The 21,974-nt window shown below is 48.9% G+C and overlaps 3 protein-coding genes across 14 annotated transcripts in view; 2 read left to right on the top strand and 1 right to left on the bottom strand.

Annotated features, from left to right (window-relative positions):
• Positions 1–5,562, bottom strand: part of ttbk1b (tau tubulin kinase 1b) — a 28,562-nt gene extending 23,000 nt beyond the window's left edge. For 2 of the 4 annotated variants that reach the window (XM_035532848.1, XM_035532852.1), the window contains exons 1-5: positions 5,395–5,562; positions 2,377–2,520; positions 1,136–1,283; positions 467–540; positions 159–299 (exon numbers count right to left, since the gene is read on the bottom strand). In XM_035532848.1, the coding sequence (XP_035388741.1) occupies positions 159–299; positions 467–540; positions 1,136–1,283; positions 2,377–2,484 (471 nt within the window). In that variant the 5' untranslated portion in view covers positions 2,485–2,520; positions 5,395–5,562. Of the gene's footprint in view, positions 1–158; positions 300–466; positions 541–1,135; positions 1,284–2,376; positions 2,521–4,341; positions 4,430–4,580; positions 4,738–5,394 lie in introns of those variants that run through there. The other 2 variants (XM_035532849.1, XM_035532850.1) reach the window with 2 other exon arrangements.
• A 361-nt stretch (positions 5,563–5,923) lies between these two features.
• LOC113592062 (mitoregulin-like) lies at positions 5,924–6,609 on the top strand. 6 transcript variants are annotated; one of them, XR_004776791.1, is made up of 2 exons: positions 5,924–6,234; positions 6,375–6,609. XR_004776791.1 is itself a non-coding variant. In XM_035532858.1 (2 exons), the coding sequence occupies exon 1, from the start codon at positions 6,012–6,014 to the stop codon at positions 6,180–6,182; it is 171 nt and encodes a 56-aa protein (XP_035388751.1). In that variant the 5' UTR covers positions 5,924–6,011; the 3' UTR covers positions 6,183–6,216; positions 6,375–6,609. The 6 variants fall into 6 exon arrangements, 2 of the variants coding, with proteins under 2 accessions (XP_035388751.1, XP_035388750.1); XR_004776788.1 differs by having other exon boundaries at positions 6,355–6,609; XR_004776790.1 differs by having other exon boundaries at positions 5,924–6,243.
• Positions 6,610–8,310: 1,701 nt separating this feature from the next.
• nphp1 (nephronophthisis 1) lies at positions 8,311–20,260 on the top strand. 4 transcript variants are annotated; one of them, XM_035532855.1, is made up of 18 exons: positions 8,311–8,648; positions 9,171–9,283; positions 13,594–13,822; positions 14,266–14,367; positions 14,464–14,558; positions 14,710–14,752; positions 14,858–14,942; positions 16,032–16,126; positions 16,250–16,378; positions 17,163–17,237; positions 17,353–17,463; positions 17,798–17,880; positions 17,968–18,098; positions 18,189–18,291; positions 19,075–19,187; positions 19,325–19,398; positions 19,547–19,588; positions 19,855–20,260. In XM_035532855.1, the coding sequence occupies exons 1-18, from the start codon at positions 8,583–8,585 to the stop codon at positions 20,101–20,103; spliced, it is 1,938 nt and encodes a 645-aa protein (XP_035388748.1). In that variant the 5' UTR covers positions 8,311–8,582; the 3' UTR covers positions 20,104–20,260. The 4 variants fall into 4 exon arrangements, with proteins under 4 accessions (XP_035388748.1, XP_035388747.1, XP_035388746.1 ...); XM_035532854.1 differs by having other exon boundaries at positions 8,317–8,648; positions 9,174–9,283; positions 19,544–19,588; XM_035532853.1 differs by having other exon boundaries at positions 8,320–8,648; positions 19,544–19,588.
• Positions 20,261–21,974: the final 1,714 nt, after the last annotated feature.

The following is a 21,974-nucleotide window of genomic DNA, read 5'->3' as shown; positions in this document are numbered from 1 at the left end:
AATTTAAAAAAATCAAGAAAAACCAAAAGATTCACAAACTGTCTGCCTTGATTAAGTAGAGACAGCGTGTGGTCAGTGTGTTTAAACAGAGCTACAGCAGAACTCAAGAAAACTCAAGAAAACCAGACAACGACAGAGACGTCGGCATGCTGGCGCACAGGTTTGATGTCCCGGTGGAGGAAGCCCACAGAGTGGATGGCCTCGATCGACTCCAGGATCTGTTTGCCGAGACGCAGGGTGGTGCTCACGGAGAAGGTCCCTCGGGGTTGACTCCGCCTCAGATCCGCTAGGTTCCGCCCCTACGGAGAGCCGGAGGCACAGAGAGCAGGGCTTAGTAAACACACCACATGCATGCACGCGCACACACACACACACACACACACACACACACAGTGTAGACATATAGACACAGCACGCGCACGCACACAGACACACTCTCAGGTTGGACAGTAGTTCTATGTCATACCTGTAATTGCATGACCACATAATTAAACTTCTCGTTTCTGCCACAGCCGATGAACTTACACACATGGTTTTTCCCTGTTTGAGAAAAACACCACCAGTGATCAGCGTTACAAGCCTGATACTTCACTGCAGGACTGAACTAACACCCCTGAACCATGAATCCACTATTAATCTAGTACAAAATAACACACACGGAGCTTCTTTCCCAGTGGTATCTTTGCCCTAGAACTGTGACACACTGACTTGCCAAGCACAAAAATGCAGTCATGAAAATATTTCAGCCTTGTGGGTGTGTGAGAGCACGCATGTTGTGTGACTTTAAGCACTCTCCCATATTAACTGAGTCATAACTCCACACAGCTGGGTATTAATCTAAATGGTCCCGTGCTGTGTGTGTGTGTGTGTGTGTGTGTGTGTGTGGACACTATCCCTTGCTGTACTTGTGGGCACATTTGCTTTTAATGATTCACTAATGAAAGCTGATGAGTTACTGCAACACACTGAATGCAGCAGACAAAAACAGCTCATCTCCGATCAATCTCATCTCCCTTCACTCTCCTCCAGCCCTTATGGCCTCCACCTCTCTAATACATTGTCCTTCCTCTCACCCTCTACCCGTCTTCTCCCGTTCATAATTCATTCTCTCTCTCACATATACACACACACGTACCCTGGAGTTTCTTCAACACAGCCACCTCCATCTTGAGGACTTGTTTGGGCTGTTGTGCTGACTCCACCTTCAGAGCCACGTTCTCTCTGGTTAGCAAGTCCAGCGCCTCATAGATCTCTCCAAAGCCACCACCCCCAATCTTCTTCAGCTGCACACACACGTTTAGAATTTATATTTTTATATATATATATATATATATATAAAATAGTCATTCAAACACAACCGTTCATCTTTTTTTAGCAGCTAATAGTTTAATTTGACTAAGAATCTTATTGTTCCCATGTTTTCAGTATATAGTACCAAATATCGTAACGCATTCTGATTTGATCAAGTTTTAATAAAAATCACAACCCCAGATTACACTGCGCGATGTTCAGCTTTCGCTGCTCCAGCAGTCACCTGGTAAGACAAGCAGGTAGAGTACGAACCAGTAACTATACAAGCTGTTCTAGATAACAATACCAGCCAAAAGGTACTGGACTAGTCATCAGAAGGTTGCCAGTTCAAGTCCCACTACTGCCAAGTTTCCACTGTTGGGCCCCTGAACCCTTAACCCTCACTTACTCAAGCTGTGTTCAGTCAGAATTCGAAGTGGCTTTGGATAAAAGTGTCAGATAAGTGCTGTAAATGTAAATGCCGTCGTATCTGATCTTCAAGCGCACTGGACTGTCAGTGCCATGCGTGCTTGGTGCTAAACTCTCTACAGCAACAGATCTCCAGGAGCAAAGCTGACCGGCCTCTCCCTGGACACAGACAGCAGTCCTGTGGCGTGGCATCTCAAACACTGTACCGAGGAAAACCAGTCCCACACATCCTATCCTGCGCCACCCAACTTGAACCACAGATGAGAAGATGACGACATCATGGACACTCAGAGCATGGGGTTTTTCATGAACATCTGATCCTGGTGTCGTCATGTCACTGTCTCTCCTGTAGGCTCCAGAGGACCATAAGGGCTGCTGGCTTGGAGCTTGGTGGAGACATACAGTCACGACACCTTCAAGCACCTTCAAACCAACCCTCTCATATCTGCTTGAGCAGGACAGCTGATGCGCGTGCTGAGAGCAGGACTGTTGTCCTCCATGAGTCTTCAAAGAGAGACTTAGTCAGCACGGGACAGTCGTACACACACATCTGACCCATGCTGAAGGTGGGACATCTAGAAGCTGGACAGAACCCGATCTGGCACCAGGGCAGTCCAGAAAGGCATCTGGCACACACACACACACACACACACTCACCACTTTCCATCGCTCCTTGACCATACAGTTGGGGGGGAGGATGTCCACCTGCTCTCCCGACCCGTTCATGTTTTCGTCGACGTGGACTCCTGGGCCTACACACTGCATTGGCTGGCCTGCTCTTTACCCAACCCTGCCATTCACCTGCCCATGCACATGCGCGCGCACGCACACACACACACACACACACACACACACGCAGAAATCAACAATCCAACACCTACAGCATCAAAGGCACATTACTCACGTAGGCATCACATGTGAAGCTTTAATAGAAGGTGAAGTTATTTCTTCTTAACAAATATCAGATAAACTTCTAGTTTTACACAGAACAAACCACAGTAGTGAAAAGTGCAAACAGGCACGGGCACACGGCAGGCAAGCAGCGGACAGACCCATCTGCAGAAATCAAACATGCAAATGCAGATACTATAAACAGAAAGATGTAATCTGGTGTTGTTTTTAATACAAACAAATCAACAAAGTTAAAACAAGTCTCCCACTGAGCGAGGGGATGGTAGAGCGGGCCGGCATATGTTACGGGAACAAGCTGGAGTGGTTTTCCTGTAAAGTCCTGGCAAATGGCCAGAAGAGAATGAGAAGAACAGCATGCAGAGACGAGGCTGCGTGAGACAGTTCCACAGTTACAGCAGCGATTACTGTGGAATTCGGCTACACAGCAGAGCCGCAGTTCATCTGTGACACTGAGCTTAGCAATAGTGATATTACGGACGTCAGCAATACAGCGACCGCCCTCACATACACACGTGTTTATGTCCAGAGGGATTCCCAGGGATGTTTGGTTTAAAAAAATAAATCAGTGTTCACACAACTTGACAAACAATTCATTTAGGTTAAAATCCCACAGGTCAGTCTGACAGCGCGACATCACAATCGCATCACCACTAAATACTCGTGCGCATACCGCGCAGGTATGCATGTGCTGTGGCACGCCGCGCTGTTCTGGGGCTGCTGGTATTATGCGACTCCAATGTGATTTTAATAAAATCTGAATAAAATGCCACTGGCAAACATTAAGACACCTAAATAATCGGCCCCATTTTGAGAACCCTCTCAGAAGAGAGAGGGGCCCAGTCAAGAGGAACCCTCCTGGGTCCTTCTGTCTCGACTCCCATTAAACAAACCGGAAGACCTCCGCCTTCACGCTGCTGGCTGCCGTTCAGAGACACTCTTCTCTCTCAAGATGTTTGTCAGACTATAGTCAGAAATTATTTTTGAGAGTTGTTGGAATTTCTCTTCTTTCACTAGACTCATTTTAGCGACATGTGTGTTTGTGGTCTGGCATTGTAAATTAGCTTGCTAAACACAATCATTAATCTGGGAGAAACCAAAACTCATTAGGCTTTAAATCACATTGTGTTTTATGCTATGAAGCAGCAAACGGTGCACCATCTCTGTATGCCAGGAAAAAGCATTTTCCCACAATGCTGCTGGCTCAGATAATTACTCAGAATATTACTGAAAAGGGAAAAAAAACACCTTAGTTCCCAGAGGCCACAGAGGGCTTGGCGGTGATCTGTACGCAGGTGCAGCCACAGAGCAGCGTCCTGCTGCTGTACAGCCACGACTGACCTCCCTCTCTCTCCCTCCGACTTTCTCTGATGTCGGTTTGGTGTCGGGTATCAGCCAGAGAGAGCCCTGGTCTGGGCTGATGTGGTCTGAGCAGGAAAAGGCTCCACCTCGGTCACGTGACCAGGGACAAACCTGTCCACAAAGACATGCTCCAGTGTCACTGTAAGTGTGAACGGGAAGGATGACACGACCGTACTGATCCGAGGACCGACACTGGAAGCTACAGCTCAAACTGATCACGGAAACACCATCACCGTGCTACACATCCAACTGACTGTAAAGGTTTTCCGAGTTTTTTCCAGAAAAGTATAAATCTTTTAGATTAGGTCTGTGAGATCACTTAAAGATGCGCCAAACTGCAGAGGCTCTCACGTTTTGTGCAGAGTGGGACTGATGAACAACTGTCCCAACAATACGAGTGCAGGGGAACATCCCAGACGTCTCCTAACCGTTTCTGCACGCTGGCTGATTTCTGCTTCCTGTGTGTTGCCTCTCACCTTCACTCGAGAGCGAGCGAGGGTGTGGATGTCGCGCGCCCACGCAGAGCCGCTTGGTCGGGGAGTGCCCGCACCCGGAAAAGTGCCAACCACGGCAAATGAAACAACACTTACAGCTGGCGCGTGCGTAACCCGTAGAGGCTTTGGAAGCGTGCGCGTGATGGACATGCTTCCCAGATTCTGGCGTGTGCGCGCGTGCGCCACAGACAGACGGGAGCTCGGCGCTGCTGTGCGTCCGGACGTCCTGCCGTGGGCTCTACCGACGCTCCCGCAGTCACACGTTTGTCCGCACTGCAGCTCGAGCCCAGCGCAAGCTCTGGACGCATGGGCGTCGTCCTAGTGACGGGCAGGCGGCGCGCGAGTCTGCCCAGCGCTCCTAGGCCCGCCCAGATGTGCTCTGAACCAATGGGCAGCCTTTAAAGCTAGTCCCGCCCTAAAAGGAGCCTTCGGCCGCCACTTATTGGGCGCACGTCAAACAATCAGAGCAAGATAGAAAGGCCCCCCCGCGCTGGAGCGGTGAGCGACAGGCATTGTGGGATATGTCGTCCGTTAGCGGGAGGAAGACTGACGAGCGTGCCAGCGTCCCGCGAGCCCACACTACAAGCCCCAGAGCAGGCCACAGCCGCGGCGTCGAGCTGCATTCTGCTGCGTGTGCGTTAATTATTCATATTTGTTTAGCGTAAATCAAATGCATAAAAATGAAGCGCATCTGTTTTCGGCGCGAGCCCAGCGCCACACCGTCCCGTAAAACAAAGTCTTACGTCTGCGCCAGACTTCCGCGTGCCAAATACCAGCACCAGCTCGCGCGTTTGCGGGCGCTACTGACAGGATACCGATATGCACCAGGCAGCTCCGCGCGAACGCTAACGAAGACGTCGCCCGGGACGTGACGGGGCTCGAGGCAAAAGGGTGAGATAAGGCTGCTGACCTGTTCCGTCGTCGCGGGAGAGTCTCAGAGCGAGGGGCTCGCGCAGGACGCACCGTCCCGCGAGCGCGGCGCCTTCTCCGCTGCTGGGTGCTGCACCATTTTCAGCGTCCTCGCGCCTGCCTTCGGTAACTGAATCAGCGTCGCGCGGATACTCCCAGTATGCACCGCGCACGTGCGTGACCAAAGACGGCTGTTGCGTAGCAACTTGAGAGGCGTGATCCCATCCTCACAGCATCCATCCATTCAGTACATTAGTTTTTATTTTACAAAGTCATGGAAGGAAAAAAAAAAACACCCGAAAACATTATCCAGTAAACTGGATTTGAAGCGATGCGTTACCGGACATTACACGTCAAAGCCTTCATAGTGCGAGCCTTTACGGACGCATGTGACAGCGTGCTGTTTTTCAAACCGTTCACGCAACTTTGTCTGTTTAAACGTTTTTCTTTATTGTGTATTTCATTTGCACAATGAAGTAAAGACTTGATTTCGACTTTCTCATGCAATTGCACAAATTGGGCCGCGAGACTCCGTAGAAGCGTGTCACGTGAGCCACGCAGCCCAGCCCACGTGCCTGCGCGCGTCGCGCTGAGCTCGTGCTCGCTGCGGAGGTGAACATGGCCGAGGTGTCCGATCGCACGTTACGGGTCGTCGCGCTGATCTCATTCGCCACGGGCTTCCTCGCGGGCTGGCAGGCCAACCGCGTGCGGAGGAGGTTTCTGGACTGGCGGAAGAAACGTCTGCAGGACAAACTGACGGAGACGCAGAAGAAGCTGGATCTGGCGTAGGCCTCGAGGACTGGCGCGGGAGCGTGCCTCTCCGGTATAAAGTGACGCGCGGGCGAGTCGGGTTTGTTACTGCAGGCTTCTTGGCGATCGCGCCCACTGTCGCGAGCGTTCAGCTCCAGATATCAAATATAAATGTCTAATGCACCGCGGTGTTTCCCGCGTGCTTTAACAGGCTCCCGTTTCCGCTCCCAGAGCTCTGACCCGGGATGGGAAGGCACTCCGAGAATGAGCCACCCGCCCCGTGTCCTGCTGGCAGGTCTGAACACTGGACGTCGGAGTGGAGCAGCTGCGATACTTTAAACCTCCAGACGTTTCCACAGTGGTGGACGATGGTGTATGTTGAACATGTGTGCGTGTTTAACAGGTTGTTGTCCGTATCCTTGTTCTGTTACTGTTGGAATAAAAGAGAATACTTTGCTAATCTTAATTTTCTGGCATTGTGTTCAACCTGTGGTGGTTAGTCAGGTACTGAGACTGTGGCGAACATTACAAACTGATGAATGACGTGTGTTGGGAACCAGAGTGTTGGGTGTTGCCACTTGCTCCCTGATCTCCTGCGAGGAGTGAGCGAGAGGGAGGGAGGTGTCACTTACACTGTACAGCACAGGACAACTGAACACGCCTACCAGAACAGACATCCATGCTGGCCTGAATCAGTGATAAAGGGAGTAAACAGAGAACCTCCTGAGCACCTGGACTGTCAGATGAGGCTGTCAGACCAGAAACCAGCAGTATGATTGCATGACTAATGTTATCTTTCTAAATGTTTAGTACTTTCTTCGAGGCCTACGGTGTTTCTTTTGAGCACAGCTGCAGTGTTTCTGAGGCTGGATGTATCATGTTTCTTAAGATCAAGCCGGTTAAACAACAAAAGCAGTTTTGTTTTTTTTTTTGACTATCTAATCTCCAGGGTGGAATGTAAATATTCAAAAATAATTATTTATTACTGTATTAATATATGATTTATTGCATCTGACCTACCCTAGATGATCAGATTTCTGGGCAGATTAAGCCTAGTCCTGGACTAAACACTGCCAGTGGAATTTTTTATTCAAAGCTAAAACATTTCAAGGACCCAGATTATTCTGCATATAAAAAACCAGACTCAGTTACATTTGTGAGTTTCTATACTCAGTGGACACCTTTATGATTATTTATGATTATGATTGTTGTCTGATAATAATCATAAATAGTGTCTGACATGGTGTAGTCTGATGGGCAGTGGTAACTCTGGTGAAGGTACTGGACTAGTAATCAGAAGGTTGCCAGTTCAAGTCCCACCACTGCCAGGTTTCCACTGTTGGGCCCCTGAGCAAGACCCTTAACCCTCACTTACTCAAGTTGTACTCGGTCAAAAGTGTAAGTCGCTTTGGATAAAAGCATCTGGTAAGTGGCAGTGGTCTTGCACTTGGTGTTGTGCTGGTATGGGTGTATCTTGGTCATGTGGTACTGTTGGGGAAAGAATGGTCTGCTGTTGGTTCTGTGGTCAGAAATGTATTACTGATAGTCTAACTACACCCTGTGTGTCAGAAGGGATGATGTGTGTTCTGAGTGTAATTCATACTCATAAAACACCTTATGAGTTATGTAGCTACCTCACTAAGGAGTTGTGATGTCAGATGAGGTTTTGGGTTCATTTAGATCTCCACTGTTCAATACTACCTAATATTGCCTCGTATGTAGGGTATTTCTACATGCATTTATCTTAAAAAGTATTTTCTGTAAAATTGAGGTAGAGAAAGTAGAACATTTTTCTTCAAAAGTTCTTATGCCAAGACATTATGGATGGAATGAAATAAATATATTTTCAGTAAACCTGGACACATCAAACACTAATCTTTTTTTCTATGTTAATACTATGTTATAAAAAGGTATAATCAAAAATGTCTCCCTATGTTAAAACATAGTTTGTTCCAAATTTAATCATGATTGTATAAGACATGTTATTGATGCATTTTAATTAAAAAAAAAAAGGTTTATTTATCATGTTCTTATAAATGCACCTTGGTTGTATTGTTAGTTATAATCTATTTTAAAAATCTGTCAGATTGAAAAAAAATGGATTTTTCATTCAGCCGTACGTGACTTTCCTAAAGGCTTGTAAAGACTAACGCCCTCCTCTGAGTGAGAAGCAGTTTGACTCGCCAGAGGACAAACACGGAACAGTCGAGTAGCTGCTGGACTCAGAATTAAAGCTGAAAACCAACACACGTGGCCAGTTCTGTAGGCAACACTGCCACCTATTGGTCGGGATAGACGCAGTTTGATGACGATATATTTGCGCTGCGGCTGAAATAGCTTAGCAACCATCCGTAGCGTCTTAAACAACGTTTTTGGGGTCTAGAGTAAGAATCGTTGATTAATAATTTGTAAGTTATAGAATAAACCTATCAGACTGGGATGCCACTGAAAAAGAAAGGAAGTCTACAAACTCTGCAAAGGGAAACAGAGGCCATCCAGAGAAGGGTTCGTTTCTATCAAAGCTTTAGCTAACCAAGCGCTAGCTAGTCGCTACCCTAACTACCCTACCCCTAGCCTAACCTACCCTAGCCTAACCTACCCCTAGCCCTAGCCTAACTTATCCTAACCCTAGCCCTAGCCTAACCTACCCTAGCCTAACCTACCCCTACCCCTAGCCTAACCTACCCCTAGCCCTAGCCTAACCTACCCTAGCCTAACTTATCCTAACCCTAGCCCTAGCCCTAGCCTAACCTACCCTAACCTAACCTACCCCTAGCCCTAGCCCTAGCCTAACCTACCCTAGCCTAACTTATCCTAACCCTAGCCTAACCTATCCTAAATAACCATACCCTAACCCTACCATACCATAACCTACCCTTGTAAATAACAAGTGATTATTTAACTAATGTTTAATTTTACTGTAAACCCTGGTACTAGAAATCCCCCATTACTGTTTCTCTCTTGCACACACACACACACACTCAGGAAAAACTGAAATGACTTACTTTCTTGTTATTTTTCTCCGAGTTGGATGAGTCTGCTTCAGTGGGGAACTATGACCAGCATAAACGTGACGAGGTGGAGGGTCTCTGGGCTCTGCAGGACAGGCTGAGAGCTCTGAGTCTGCAGCTCCAGGACAGGTACACACTCTCCATTCAGCCCCACAACACACACACACACACTCTCCATTCAGCCCCACAACACGCATAACACACACTCTCCATTCAGCCCCACAACACGCAACACACACACACACACACACTCTGTTCAGCCCTACAACACGCATAACACACACTCTCCATTCAGCCCCACAACACGCAACACACACACTCTCCATTCAGCCCCACAACACGCATAACACACACTCTCCATTCAGCCCCACAACACGCATAACACACACTCTCCATTCAGCCCCACAACACGCATAACACACACTCTCCATTCAGCCCCACAACACGCAACACACACACTCTCCATTCAGCCCTACAACACGCATAACACACACTCTCCATTCAGCCCTACAACACGCATAACACACACTCTCCATTCAGCCCCACAACACGCAACACACACACACACACACACACTCTGTTCAGCCCTACAACACGCATAACACACACTCTCCATTCAGCCCCACAACACGCAACACACACGCACACACTCTGTTCAGCCCTACAACACGCATAACACACACTCTCCATTCAGCCCCACAATACGCATAACACACACACACACACACACACTCTGTTCAGCCCTACAACACGCATAACACACACTCTCCATTCAGCCCCACAACACGCATAACACACACTCTCCATTCAGCCCCACAACACGCATAACACACACTCTCCATTCAGCCCCACAACACGCAACACACACACACACACACACACACACACACTCTGTTCAGCCCTACAACACGCATAACACACACACTCTGTTCAGCCCTACAACACGCATAACACACACACTCTGTTCAGCCCCACAACACACACACACACACACACTCTGTTCAGCCCTACAACACGCAACACACACGCTCCATTCAGCCCCACAACACGCAACATGCAACACACACTCTCCATTCAGCCCCACAACACGCAACACACACACACACAAACACACACACTCTCCATTCAGCCCCACAACACGCAACACACACACTCTCCATTCAGCCCCACAACACGCAACACACACACTCTGTTCAGCCCTACAACACGCATAACACACACTCTCCATTCAGCCCCACAACACGCAACACACAACACACACTCTCCATTCAGCCCCACAACACACACACACACACTCTCCATTCAGCCCCACAACACGCAACACACACACACACACACACACTCTGTTCAGCCCTACAACACGCATAACACACACTCTCCATTCAGCCCCACAACACGCAACACACACACACACACACTCTGTTCAGCCCTACAACACGCATAACACACACTCTCCATTCAGCCCCACAACACGCAACACACACACTCTCCATTCAGCCCCACAACACGCATAACACACACTCTCCATTCAGCCCCACAACACGCATAACACACACTCTCCATTCAGCCCCACAACACGCAACACACACACTCTCCATTCAGCCCCACAACACGCATAACACACACTCTCCATTCAGCCCCACAACACGCATAACACACACTCTCCATTCAGCCCCACAACACGCAACACACACACACTCTCCATTCAGCCCTACAACACGCATAACACACACTCTCCATTCAGCCCTACAACACGCATAACACACACTCTCCATTCAGCCCCACAACACGCAACACACACACACACACACTGTTCAGCCCTACAACACGCATAACACACACTCTCCATTCAGCCCCACAACACGCAACACACACACACACACACTCTGTTCAGCCCTACAACACGCATAACACACACTCTCCATTCAGCCCCACAATACGCATAACACACACACACACACACACACTCTGTTCAGCCCTACAACACGCATAACACACACTCTCCATTCAGCCCCACAACACGCATAACACACACTCTCCATTCAGCCCCACAACACGCAACACACACACACACACACACACACACACTCTGTTCAGCCCTACAACACGCATAACACACACACTCTGTTCAGCCCCACAACACACACACACACACACTCTGTTCAGCCCTACAACACGCAACACACACGCTCCATTCAGCCCCACAACACGCAACATGCAACACACACTCTCCATTCAGCCCCACAACACGCAACACACACACACACAAACACACACACTCTCCATTCAGCCCCACAACACGCAACACACACACTCTCCATTCAGCCCCACAACACGCAACACACAACACACACTCTCCATTCAGCCCCACAACACACACACACACACTCTCCATTCAGCCCCACAACACGCAACACACACACACACACACACACACACTCTGTTCAGCCCTACAACACGCATAACACACACTCTCCATTCAGCCCCACAACACGCAACACACACACACACACACACACACTCTGTTCAGCCCTACAACACGCATAACACACACTCTCCATTCAGCCCCACAACACACACACACACACACACACACTCTGTTCAGCCCTACAACACGCATAACACACACACTCTGTTCAGCCCTACAACACGCATAACACACACACTCTGTTCAGCCCCACAACACACACACACACACACTCTGTTCAGCCCTACAACACGCAACACACACTCTCCATTCAGCCCCACAACACGCAACATGCAACACACACTCTCCATTCAGCCCCACAACACGCAACACACACACACACAAACACACACACTCTCCATTCAGCCCTACAACACGCATAACACACACTCTCCATTCAGCCCCACAACATGCAACACACAACACACACTCTCCATTCAGCCCCACAACACACACACACACACACTCTCCATTCAGCCCTACAACACGCATAACACACACTCTCCATTCAGCCCCACAACATGCAACACACACACACACACACACACACACACACACACTCTGTTCAGCCCTACAACACGCATAACACACACTCTCCATTCAGCCCCACAACACGCAACACACACACACACACACACTCTGTTCAGCCCTACAACACGCATAACACACACTCTCCATTCAGCCCCACAACACACACACACACTCTGTTCAGCCCTACAACACGCATAACACACACTCTCCATTCAGCCCCACAACACGCAACACACACACACACACTCTGTTCAGCCCTACAACACGCATAACACACACTCTCCATTCAGCCCCACAACACGCATAACACACACACACACACACTCTGTTCAGCCCTACAACACGCATAACACACACTCTCCATTCAGCCCCACAACACGCATAACACACACACACACACACACACACACTCTGTTCAGCCCTACAACACGCATAACACACACTCTGTTCAGCCCTACAACACGCATAACACACACTCTGTTCAGCCCTACAACACGCATAACACACACTCTGTTCAGCCCTACAACACGCATAACACACACTCTGTTCAGCCCTACAACACGCATAACACACTCTCCATTCAGCCCCACAACACGCAACACACACACACACACTCTGTTCAGCCCTACAACATGCATAACACACACGCTCCATTCAGCCCCACAACACGCAACACACACACACACACACACACACACTCTGTTCAGCCCCACAACACGCATAACACACACTCTCCATTCAGCCCCACAACACGCATAACACACACTCTCCATTCAGCCCCGCAACACACACACACACACACACACTCTGTTCAGCCCCACAACACGCATAACACACACTCTCCATTCAGCCCCACAACACGCATAACACACACTCTCCGTTCAGCCCCACAACACGCATAACACACTCTCCGGTCAGCCCCACAACACGCAACACACACACACACACACACACACTCTGTTCAGCCCTACAACACGCATAACACACACTCTCTGGTCAGCCCCACAACACGCATAACACACACACACACACTCTGTTCAGCCCTACAACACGCAACACACACTCTCCGGTCAGCCCCACAACACGCATAACACACACTCTCCGGTCAGCCCCACAACACGCAACACACACACACACACTCTCCATTCAGCCCCACAACACGCATAACACACACTCTCCGTTCAGCCCCACAACACGCGTAACACACACACACACACACTCCATTCAGCCCCACAACACGCGTAACACACACTCACACACTCCATTCAGCCCCACAACACGCATAACACACACTCTCCATTCAGCCCCGCAACACACACACACACACACTCTGTTCAGCCCCACAACACGCGTAACACACACTCTTAAATATTAAATGTATGTAGAGTGAAGGCTGTGGGTCTGCATTGCACAGCTTTAATGACATGGCTGATCTGTCCAGGGATGTGGGACCAAGTTCGAATGATGCCGAGGAGGACAGCATCGGGGAGAAAGATGAGGAGAGCCAGGAGGATGAAGATGAGGAAGAAGATGATGATGATGCTGCCAAAAACAGAGCAGCTAGTGACGAAGGCGCAGACGGAGCGAGAGTTCCTGCTGAGGGGGTCCCTGGATCTTACGTGGTTCTGAGTGCCTTCGCTGGAGACGAGGAGGGAGACCTCAGTGTCCAGGTAGACACGCCCCCTCAGGGCTGTCCTCAGATAGACCTCAGTGTCCAGGTAGACACGCCCCCTCAGGGCTGTCCACAGAGAGACCTCAGTGTCCAGGTAGACACGCCCCCTCAGGGCTGTCCACGCTGTGTTCAGAGAACTCTGGGCTACACTGAGTGTCACAGCTCTGACTGACAGGGGGGGGTTTCCTGATATTTCATTTGTACGTTCTTCGAGGCCTACAGTGTTTGTTTTAAGCACAGCCACAGTCTTTGTTTTGAGCACAGCGGCAGTGTTTCTTTTGAGCACAGCCACAGAGTTTGTTTTCGGCACAGTCTGAGCACAGTCTGAACATGCCAACATTTCAGTGAATGCATCATGACAGCAGTCGAGTACAGCAAGGGCCTTCAGTTTGTGTGCAGGACATTCTCTGCTGACGTGCATGTGTTTTGTGGCCCCTGCAGAAGGGAGATGTTCTGAGAGTCCTTCAGAAGAACGAGGATGGATGGTGGCTAGTCCAGGACTCCGACAGCAACAGGGGCCTGGTCCCCCGAAACTACCTCAGGGTTTGTCCACGGATATGTTACTACAGTCGTATTGTGAAGCCGCCAGAACAGGCTTTCCTGAAGATCTGAAGGTCTGAAGTTCTTCTGCTCTTGCAGCTGATCTCATCTCATGAGCAAGAGAAGCAGAGCGAAGATGAGGAAAGTGATGAAGAGTGGGAAGCTGAAAACGAACCCTTGGACGTCCAACCAAGGTGAGGGGCCCCAATCTGTCCACAAGATGGCGACGTGAATGCAGAGAATCCTTGTCTTGGTTGACGCAATACGCTAGGAGTGTTTAATATGCGTTTTATAAGTGTTGTGTTTATACGGTGAAGATGCTTTCTTTTCCCCCACCAAAACCAGCACTTCATCAGACTGGGATAGTGTCCGAAAGACTGTTACTGAGGTACACGCACACACACACACACACACACACACACACACACACACACACACACACAGTCTGTAGTAATGTACTGATCAGAGGTGTGTTTGTGTGTATTGCCTGTAGATGGATGCTACTGATGTGTTGTCTGCTATGGGAGCAATCCCTCCAGGGTTCAGAACCTCCACCCTGTCACGTCTGCTGGAGGAAGGTGTGTGCAGAGCTCTGAGCACCCTCACCTCCACCCAGCACACGGGAGCAGCAGTGTCCCTCGGCGGTCCCTCTCTGGGGGGTTCCACGTTTCTGGAGCGCTGGAGACCGTGTTGAGTAACTGGGTTCTCCAGAGAGGCACCATGGTTGGCTGGGATTGGGTTTGCTTGTTGCAGCCCAGGATGTGGGTCAGAGTTCGGTCTGACAGAAACCCCAGGCACCCTGTGTGACTTCAACACAGAGCACGACACACCAACACTGCGTACAGTAAACAAACTTGATGATTATTGGGGGAAATACCAAGTCTGTCTGTCCATCTGGCCAAGAAGAAAAGTGTCTGAAAGACGTGGCGCAGTGTGAAGGAGCAGGGTGTGGTTGAGTGTGTGTGTGTGTGTGCACGCGCATCAGGGCCTGGTTTCCAATGCTTCTCCCCCTACCTGCCGAAGGCACATTGGGTACCAGCAGTGAGCTTTGTCCTCGGGACTGACCACCGCTATTTACAGGAACACACACACACACACACACATATATACATATGATATGTCATGGAGGTGTTGCCGCTGGAATGGAAAATGGAGCACGTTACAGGTCACTGTTTTGTGACTTGCCAAAAACCAGCTTATACTTGCTGGGTGACAGTTGGGTTTGATGAGTTTGATGGGTGTACTGGGGTGTACAGACCTGGTAGAGCTGCGTGACGATGTCTGGCGTCAGATGGTAAACAACTTCACCCTTTCGCTCATCCTCAGGGTCCTGAGGTCAGGTAAATGTCGCCTGACGATCCTCAGGGTCCTGAGGTCAGGTAAATGTCGCCTGACGATCCTCAGGGTCCTGAGGTCAGGTAAATGTCGCCTGACGATCCTCAGGGTCCTGAGGTCAGGTAAATGTCGCCTGACGATCCTCAGGGTCCTGAGGTCAGGTAAATGTCGCCTGACGATCCTCAGGGTCCTGAGGTCAGGTAAATGTCGCCTGACGATCCTCAGGGTCCTGAGGTCAGGTAAATGTCGCCTGACGATCCTCAGGGTCCTGAGGTCAGGTAAAAGGCAGCTGACGTTTGTAACGCAGGTATGAATGTGTGTTTATCGCGCAGGGATGTCTTACAGGGCCAGTCATTACATTCAGCCAAAACTCAGTCAGTCAGAGCTCTGTTTTAAAGACCTCCATCTGGAACCTGACACTGGCAAGGTAAAACACACACACACACACACACACACACACCTGTCTGTGGGGCAAAATAGTGTTCTAAGTAAATATGAGTGGACATATTCAAGGTTTAGTTGTTACATTTAGTTGTGTGTGTGTGTGTAGGTTCGTCCCCACTCGTCTCGAGTGTGTTTGACACTGACTCTGTGGAGTTGTCGATTTATCCCACCCCCAGGGGTCGGTCTGACGGTCCTCAGTCGACACATCCGTCTCTGTGCCTTTAATGGAACTCAGGTAATCAACATCAATGCACACACACACACACACACACGTGTAGTAACTGGATACTGTCACTACAACTTTGGCTTCCTTATATATAAATATCTAAGTAGTTTATTGTTTAAACGCCCAGTCACGTTTGTCCCTGCTGGCCGTCGTGGATGTGAATGTTTAACCTGCGTTACTTCTTATCTTAGTGAGCACACAGACATGCATGATTGCCCTCTGTGACCACAGCCCTTCATTGTCCCAGCTTCTTCTGGTCAGTTGGAAACATTTAAATTATTGCTGGAATCCAACACACCTTCCTGCCACAGTGATGTGGGTGTGAAGAGGACCGGGGCAAAACAAACCCAGCGGAGTTTTTGTTCAGACGTTTTGTTCAGACGTTGTTTTGTTCAGACTTTTGTCTGATTGGATTTTTTTACACTTTCACCTCAATCCACATGTTGACTCATCTGTGACCGTTTAATCTCGCTGATTTTTAGAATGGTGTGTTTGAACTAGTGTGTGTGCTCAGTACTGCTTGTTAGTGTGAGATCAGTACTGCTCGTTAGGTTGTGCTCAGTACTGCTCTTTAGTGTGTGATCAGTATTGCTCATTAGTGTGTGATCAGTAATTCTCGTTAGTGTGTGATCAGTAATTCTCGTTAGTGTGTGATCAGTACTGCTCATTAGTGTGCGATCAACAGTGTTTTTTTTGCTTCCCGAGTTGAATCCAATATAAGGAGAATCTATTATTAGGGTTATGAGTATGAATGTAAAAATGACACTTTTTTCTTGTTTGTTTTCTCTTGTAGGTCTTGAGCAATATACACACAGTCAGAGCTGCATACAGTCCAAACAGTCCGAAAGCCTGGAGTTTCTCACCACGGGTAACACTATTACCAACACACACAATCCCATTAACTTACTTAGTCACACAGTCGGACCTGTAAAGTGCTGAAGTACGTGTGTGTGTGTGTGACCATTGTAGCCCTTTGTTGGCAGGTCCGTGGTATGCGACCTAGTGTGCTGGATGGAGACTGCTTCCTCCGCTGTGACTCCCAGTCCCCCGGCCTGGGCATCCTGTTTGAACTGGGCACCACCTACGTCAGAAACGTAATTATGTCATGAACTTGGGCATGGGTCTCTGAGAAACCCGACGGGTCCTTACGACGTCGTGCTTACACAGGGTGCTAATGTTTGACTTGGTCTGCTGTTATCCCTACGTTACGCCCGGACTGGACGGATTCTGTGCTGTGCTCAGCGAGATTTAGCATCCTGCCAGAAAAAAACGCAGCGAAAAAACACACGGTGTAATCTGGTGTCTGTAATGTCTAACGTAGCTTTGCTGACGTGCTCCTGAGCGCAGTGATTCAGATAGGACAGAGTCTCAGAGTCTCACGGGGGCGTAAAGTCTGCATAAGGCCCCAGATCTTATGCTGTGCTTCAGTCCACAGGGCAGAGGGGGAATCTGAGCTGTGGGTGGTCATTCCTCCAACTGCTGGATGACAGTGGAACACTCCTGCCTCTCAGGTGCCCTGTGTCACACGCTCAGAGTCATCATCATACACAAATATAAACCTCAACACGTCTAATGTTCATGTTTCTGTGTGCCTGAAGAGAGTTATGGAACTGTGTGTGTGTGTGTGTGTGTGTGCGCGCCCATTCATGCAGAACACACGAGCTCACTGTGCATGGAGGGACTCCATATGAGAGAGAGGCTGATATAGATGGCACATCTAGTAAAAGAGGTAGTGTGTGTGTGTGTGTGTGTGTGTGTGTGTAGTACACACAGATTACCTTTTACACACACACACTCTGATCTCTTTTTCTTCCTCCAGGCAGTAACACTGGTGTGTTCCAGCAGGTGCTAATGTCCAGGAAACTACCAAAACTCAGAGTTAACATCAAATCCCCAAACACGCGGACCAGAGAACAACTCAAGTACAAACACACACACACACACACACACACGATTCTGTACGCCATTCTTTTTGTCTCATATCAATCAAGTATCTTATCTGACCCAGGGCCAGCTTCCACTAGTCATTTTATCTTAGGTATTTGCCTTTTACATGTTTATAACTGACCCCAGTTCAGCACTCAGTTTTAGTTCAGTTCAATGGTATTTGTATTTCACTTGAGACAGCGTGAGGGGGAAACTGAAACTCAGCAGAGGACCCTTATTCCCCTCTGAGCACCAGTGCATACAGAAACACACAGACGTGTGCCGTGTTAAAGACAAACTCCTAGCAGGACTGGAAACACAGACTGGAGGTTAAATGTTTACTTTTAGAAATCAGATATGTTTACCTTAAATCTGACCTGAGTTCAGTGTGAGCCCAGAGTTTTGGCGTTGCTGTCCTGAATAGTTCAGGTTCTGGAGTTAGACACACACGGCTCTGGAAGGCCTGCAAGACCTGTGCTGTAAGTGTGTGTGTGTACGTGTGTGTGTGTACGTGTGTGTGTGTACGTGTGTGTGTTGGTGTGTGTGTGTTGGTGTATGTGTACGTGTGTGTGTGTTGGTGTGTGTGTGTGTGTGTGTGTGTGTGTGTACGTGTGCATGTATGTGTGTGTGTACGTGTGTATGTGTGCGTGTACGTGTGTTGGTGTGCGTGTGTGTGTGTGTGTACACGTGTGTTGGTGTGTGTGTACTTGTGTGTGTGTACACGTGTGTGTGTGTACGTGTGTGTGTGTGTGTGTGTGTACGTGTGTGTGTTGGTCCAGTTTGCTGCCTGGCACTATAGTGGGCTGTCTGTCCACCCTCCCACTGCTGGCTGTGTACAGACAGCTGCTCGCAGACGCCCTGCTACTGGAGAGGGTCACTATGCAAAACGCAGGTACATATATAAAACACACACACACACACACACTCACTCACACACACACACTCTCACACACACACACTCTCACACACACACACACACACACACACTCACGGTGGGTCCTGACTAGTGGAGGTGCGTTTGTGTTCTAGATCTGATCTGCAGTTCGGTTCTAGCGACCTTCCCTGAGGTTCTGGATCAGACTGACCTAATGGATGCTTTCAAGGTGTGGAGACACACACACACATGCACACACACGCATACGTACACATAGATGCAATCAGACTGCATTAAGAGAAATGGCTCATTAAATTTACTCATGTGTCAAATTGTGTCACTGAGATTCTTTTGTACGTCTGTAATTTTCCCAGAAGTCATGGGTGGAGGCGGAAAACAACCTGAAGAGGTCTGACAAGGTAAAATGTGTGTGTGTGTGTGCGCGCGTGTGTGCGTGCATGCGCGTGTGTGAGTAAGAGCATGCGTGCGTGCAAGCAGTGTGCGTGTGCTGGAGAAGGAAGTTGGTTGGAGTGGATTGTGTAATGTTTGTTACACACAGATATGTGTTCTTTATGAAGACGTTAACTCGAGTATGTCTCACAGAGGATGGCTGCAGTGCTCAGGATGCAGTGAGTGTGTTTATTTGAGCCGCCACCGAGCTTTGGTGTGTCTGGGTGTGTTACAGAAGGACATCGGCGTTCTGAAGAAGACCTTCCAGAGTGTTTTCATGAGCGGTGTTTTCCCGCTCCTGTTTGTGGCGGGAATGCCCACCCCTCTGTGGGCCGACGAAGACGCGGAAACCTGCCGTGCCCGTTTCATTTACAGCCCCACCCAGAAGATCACCATGGAAACCATGCTGTCCTCCAGTCACACACATCAAGCCTTCGACATCTCTCAGGTCACCTATGACCTCTTGACCTCTGCCTGGAGCTGACCTCTCCGCTCAGTTACAGATCAGGACATTTCATGGACCAAACAAAACTCAAAATGAAACCAAACTTGAGGAAAGACTCCAAACTTTCAACATATCCAGTCAAATTCTGACCACTCCTTAATCTGCATTCCTCTATTAATAAAAAAACAATAATGAACACCTGTTCTTCTTTTTGCCATTATTTTTACTTTAAAAAAATCTTAAATAACAAATAATATTCATAGTGCGGAGTATCCATAGTTTTCCTCAAGCATGCGGATGGCCAGCGCCGAGCCTCCGAGAGCCCCTCTGCTCTCAGCTGTCCCTGCGTGTGGAGGACGGACCCTGCTCTACTGGTTACACTGGGGCGCATGTGAACAGGAACGCTGACCTCCCAGGGAAAGGCCCTGATCATTTATATAACATCCTATTTTAAGACAACATCCCGCCCCCCCCAAAGGCCACGCCCACTGCCACGATGATCCTCCACCTGTCTTCATCTGTCTCCACCCCTTCACACCCCGCCTCTTTTTGTCCAGCCTCGCTTTTTTTTAATTTAAATTCCACACTACCCGTTTGGGTAAACCCTCGCATGCAGTGCGCGTTACTGTGCACACGCCTCACCGAAAGTTCCCAAATAAGGGACATAAAACAACAGGTGGGTGGCAGAAGACTGTGGCTTAATACCAAATGTTGAAAGAGCAACATTAGGGCGCCCAAACACACCCTCGTTTTCACCATTGTGAGTAACACCACAAGTGTGACAGCTCAGGCTGTGCCTTTGTTACCAGTGCAACGGTTTCATACCCAGTTAGGGATCGGCCGCGGTCGTTCCGAGACCAGACCCAGGAGCTATAGGAAGACGGATATCTCACTGAGGTCTTAGAACACTGATGTTGCTAAGATGTTTCTACCATCCCATCCTGTATTCCAAAAACCCAGCATGACATTTTATCCAAAGTGATTTACAATTCTGACTGAACACAACTTGAGTAATGGAGGGTTAAGGGTCTTGTTCAGGAGCCCAACAGTGGAAACTTGGCAGTGGTGGGACTTGAACTGGCAACCTTCTGATTACTAGTCCAGTACCTTCACCACTGAGACCCCACTGCCTGTGGTATCATGCATAATTCAAACTTTCTGTACTTGGTCATACATTCTGTATATTGTAGGTGTGTACTGAGAGTCTGTAGCCCATCTGATGCCACAGAGTAGTGAGACAGACTCATGAAACGTCTGCTCTAATACTGCTGAGCCTAATACAGCCGCACTAGCACAACCCACATGTCCCATATACTGTCTGCAGTACTGCGGTGTAACACAAGGCCGGCAGCTCTAATCTTACCAGGTTACCTGCATACATACACGGGATATATAGAGTGTCATAGTTACTGGGTAACTGGAACCGTGACTAATACCTCTGGTTAGTCTGCTAACTAGGATGCCTTCAGGAGTTTTGCCTAGAACACAAAGAAAGCATTCACACGCATCCTGTGGGAACACCTTTAGGCCTAAGGCACACACATACTGCCCCCGCGCTGCCAGAGAACACTGAAAGCCCAGTAGCTTTTGGCCGGAACTGCTGAAATGGTTGTGAACAGACTCCTACCTAAAGCACCTTGTCTCCTCGTTTTCTTTGTGTGTTAGTGTAGAGAAAAACAGTGTCAGAGGCAAGGGTGGGGTCGGAGGTGGTGTGGTTGGCACCACACGCTGCCAGCCAGGCACCTTGGTGCACTCTCTGCTACTCTAAATATACACCTGGGCTGACAGGTGCTACATGGTATGTGCTGCTGTTAGGAGCCATTTCTCTATGCTCTACCTATTTTTAAAATAAATTATATGAGAAAGGGAGAATTAAACAGAACAGTGTGAAGGAGAGGGGAAAAAACGTG

This window comes from Electrophorus electricus, chromosome 13 (genome assembly GCF_013358815.1).
Source record: "Electrophorus electricus isolate fEleEle1 chromosome 13, fEleEle1.pri, whole genome shotgun sequence".
Classification (NCBI taxonomy): domain Eukaryota; kingdom Metazoa; phylum Chordata; class Actinopteri; order Gymnotiformes; family Gymnotidae; genus Electrophorus; species Electrophorus electricus.
Note: the sequence above shows the minus strand (reverse complement) of the source record. Positions and strands in the feature narration are given on the sequence as shown.

Coding starts and splice junctions, on each gene's coding strand:
- LOC113592062 (XM_035532858.1), top strand. CDS start 6,012: ATGGCCGAGGTGTCCGATCGCACGTTACGGGTCGTCGCGCTGATCTCA.
- nphp1 (XM_035532853.1), top strand. CDS start 8,583: ATGCCACTGAAAAAGAAAGGAAGTCTACAAACTCTGCAAAGGGAAACA. Junction 8,649..9,170: donor CAGAGGCCATCCAGAGAAGG/GTTCGTTTCTAT, acceptor TTTTTCTCCGAG/TTGGATGAGTCTGCTTCAGT. Junction 17,881..17,967: donor GGAACACTCCTGCCTCTCAG/GTGCCCTGTGTC, acceptor GTGTGCCTGAAG/AGAGTTATGGAACTGTGTGT.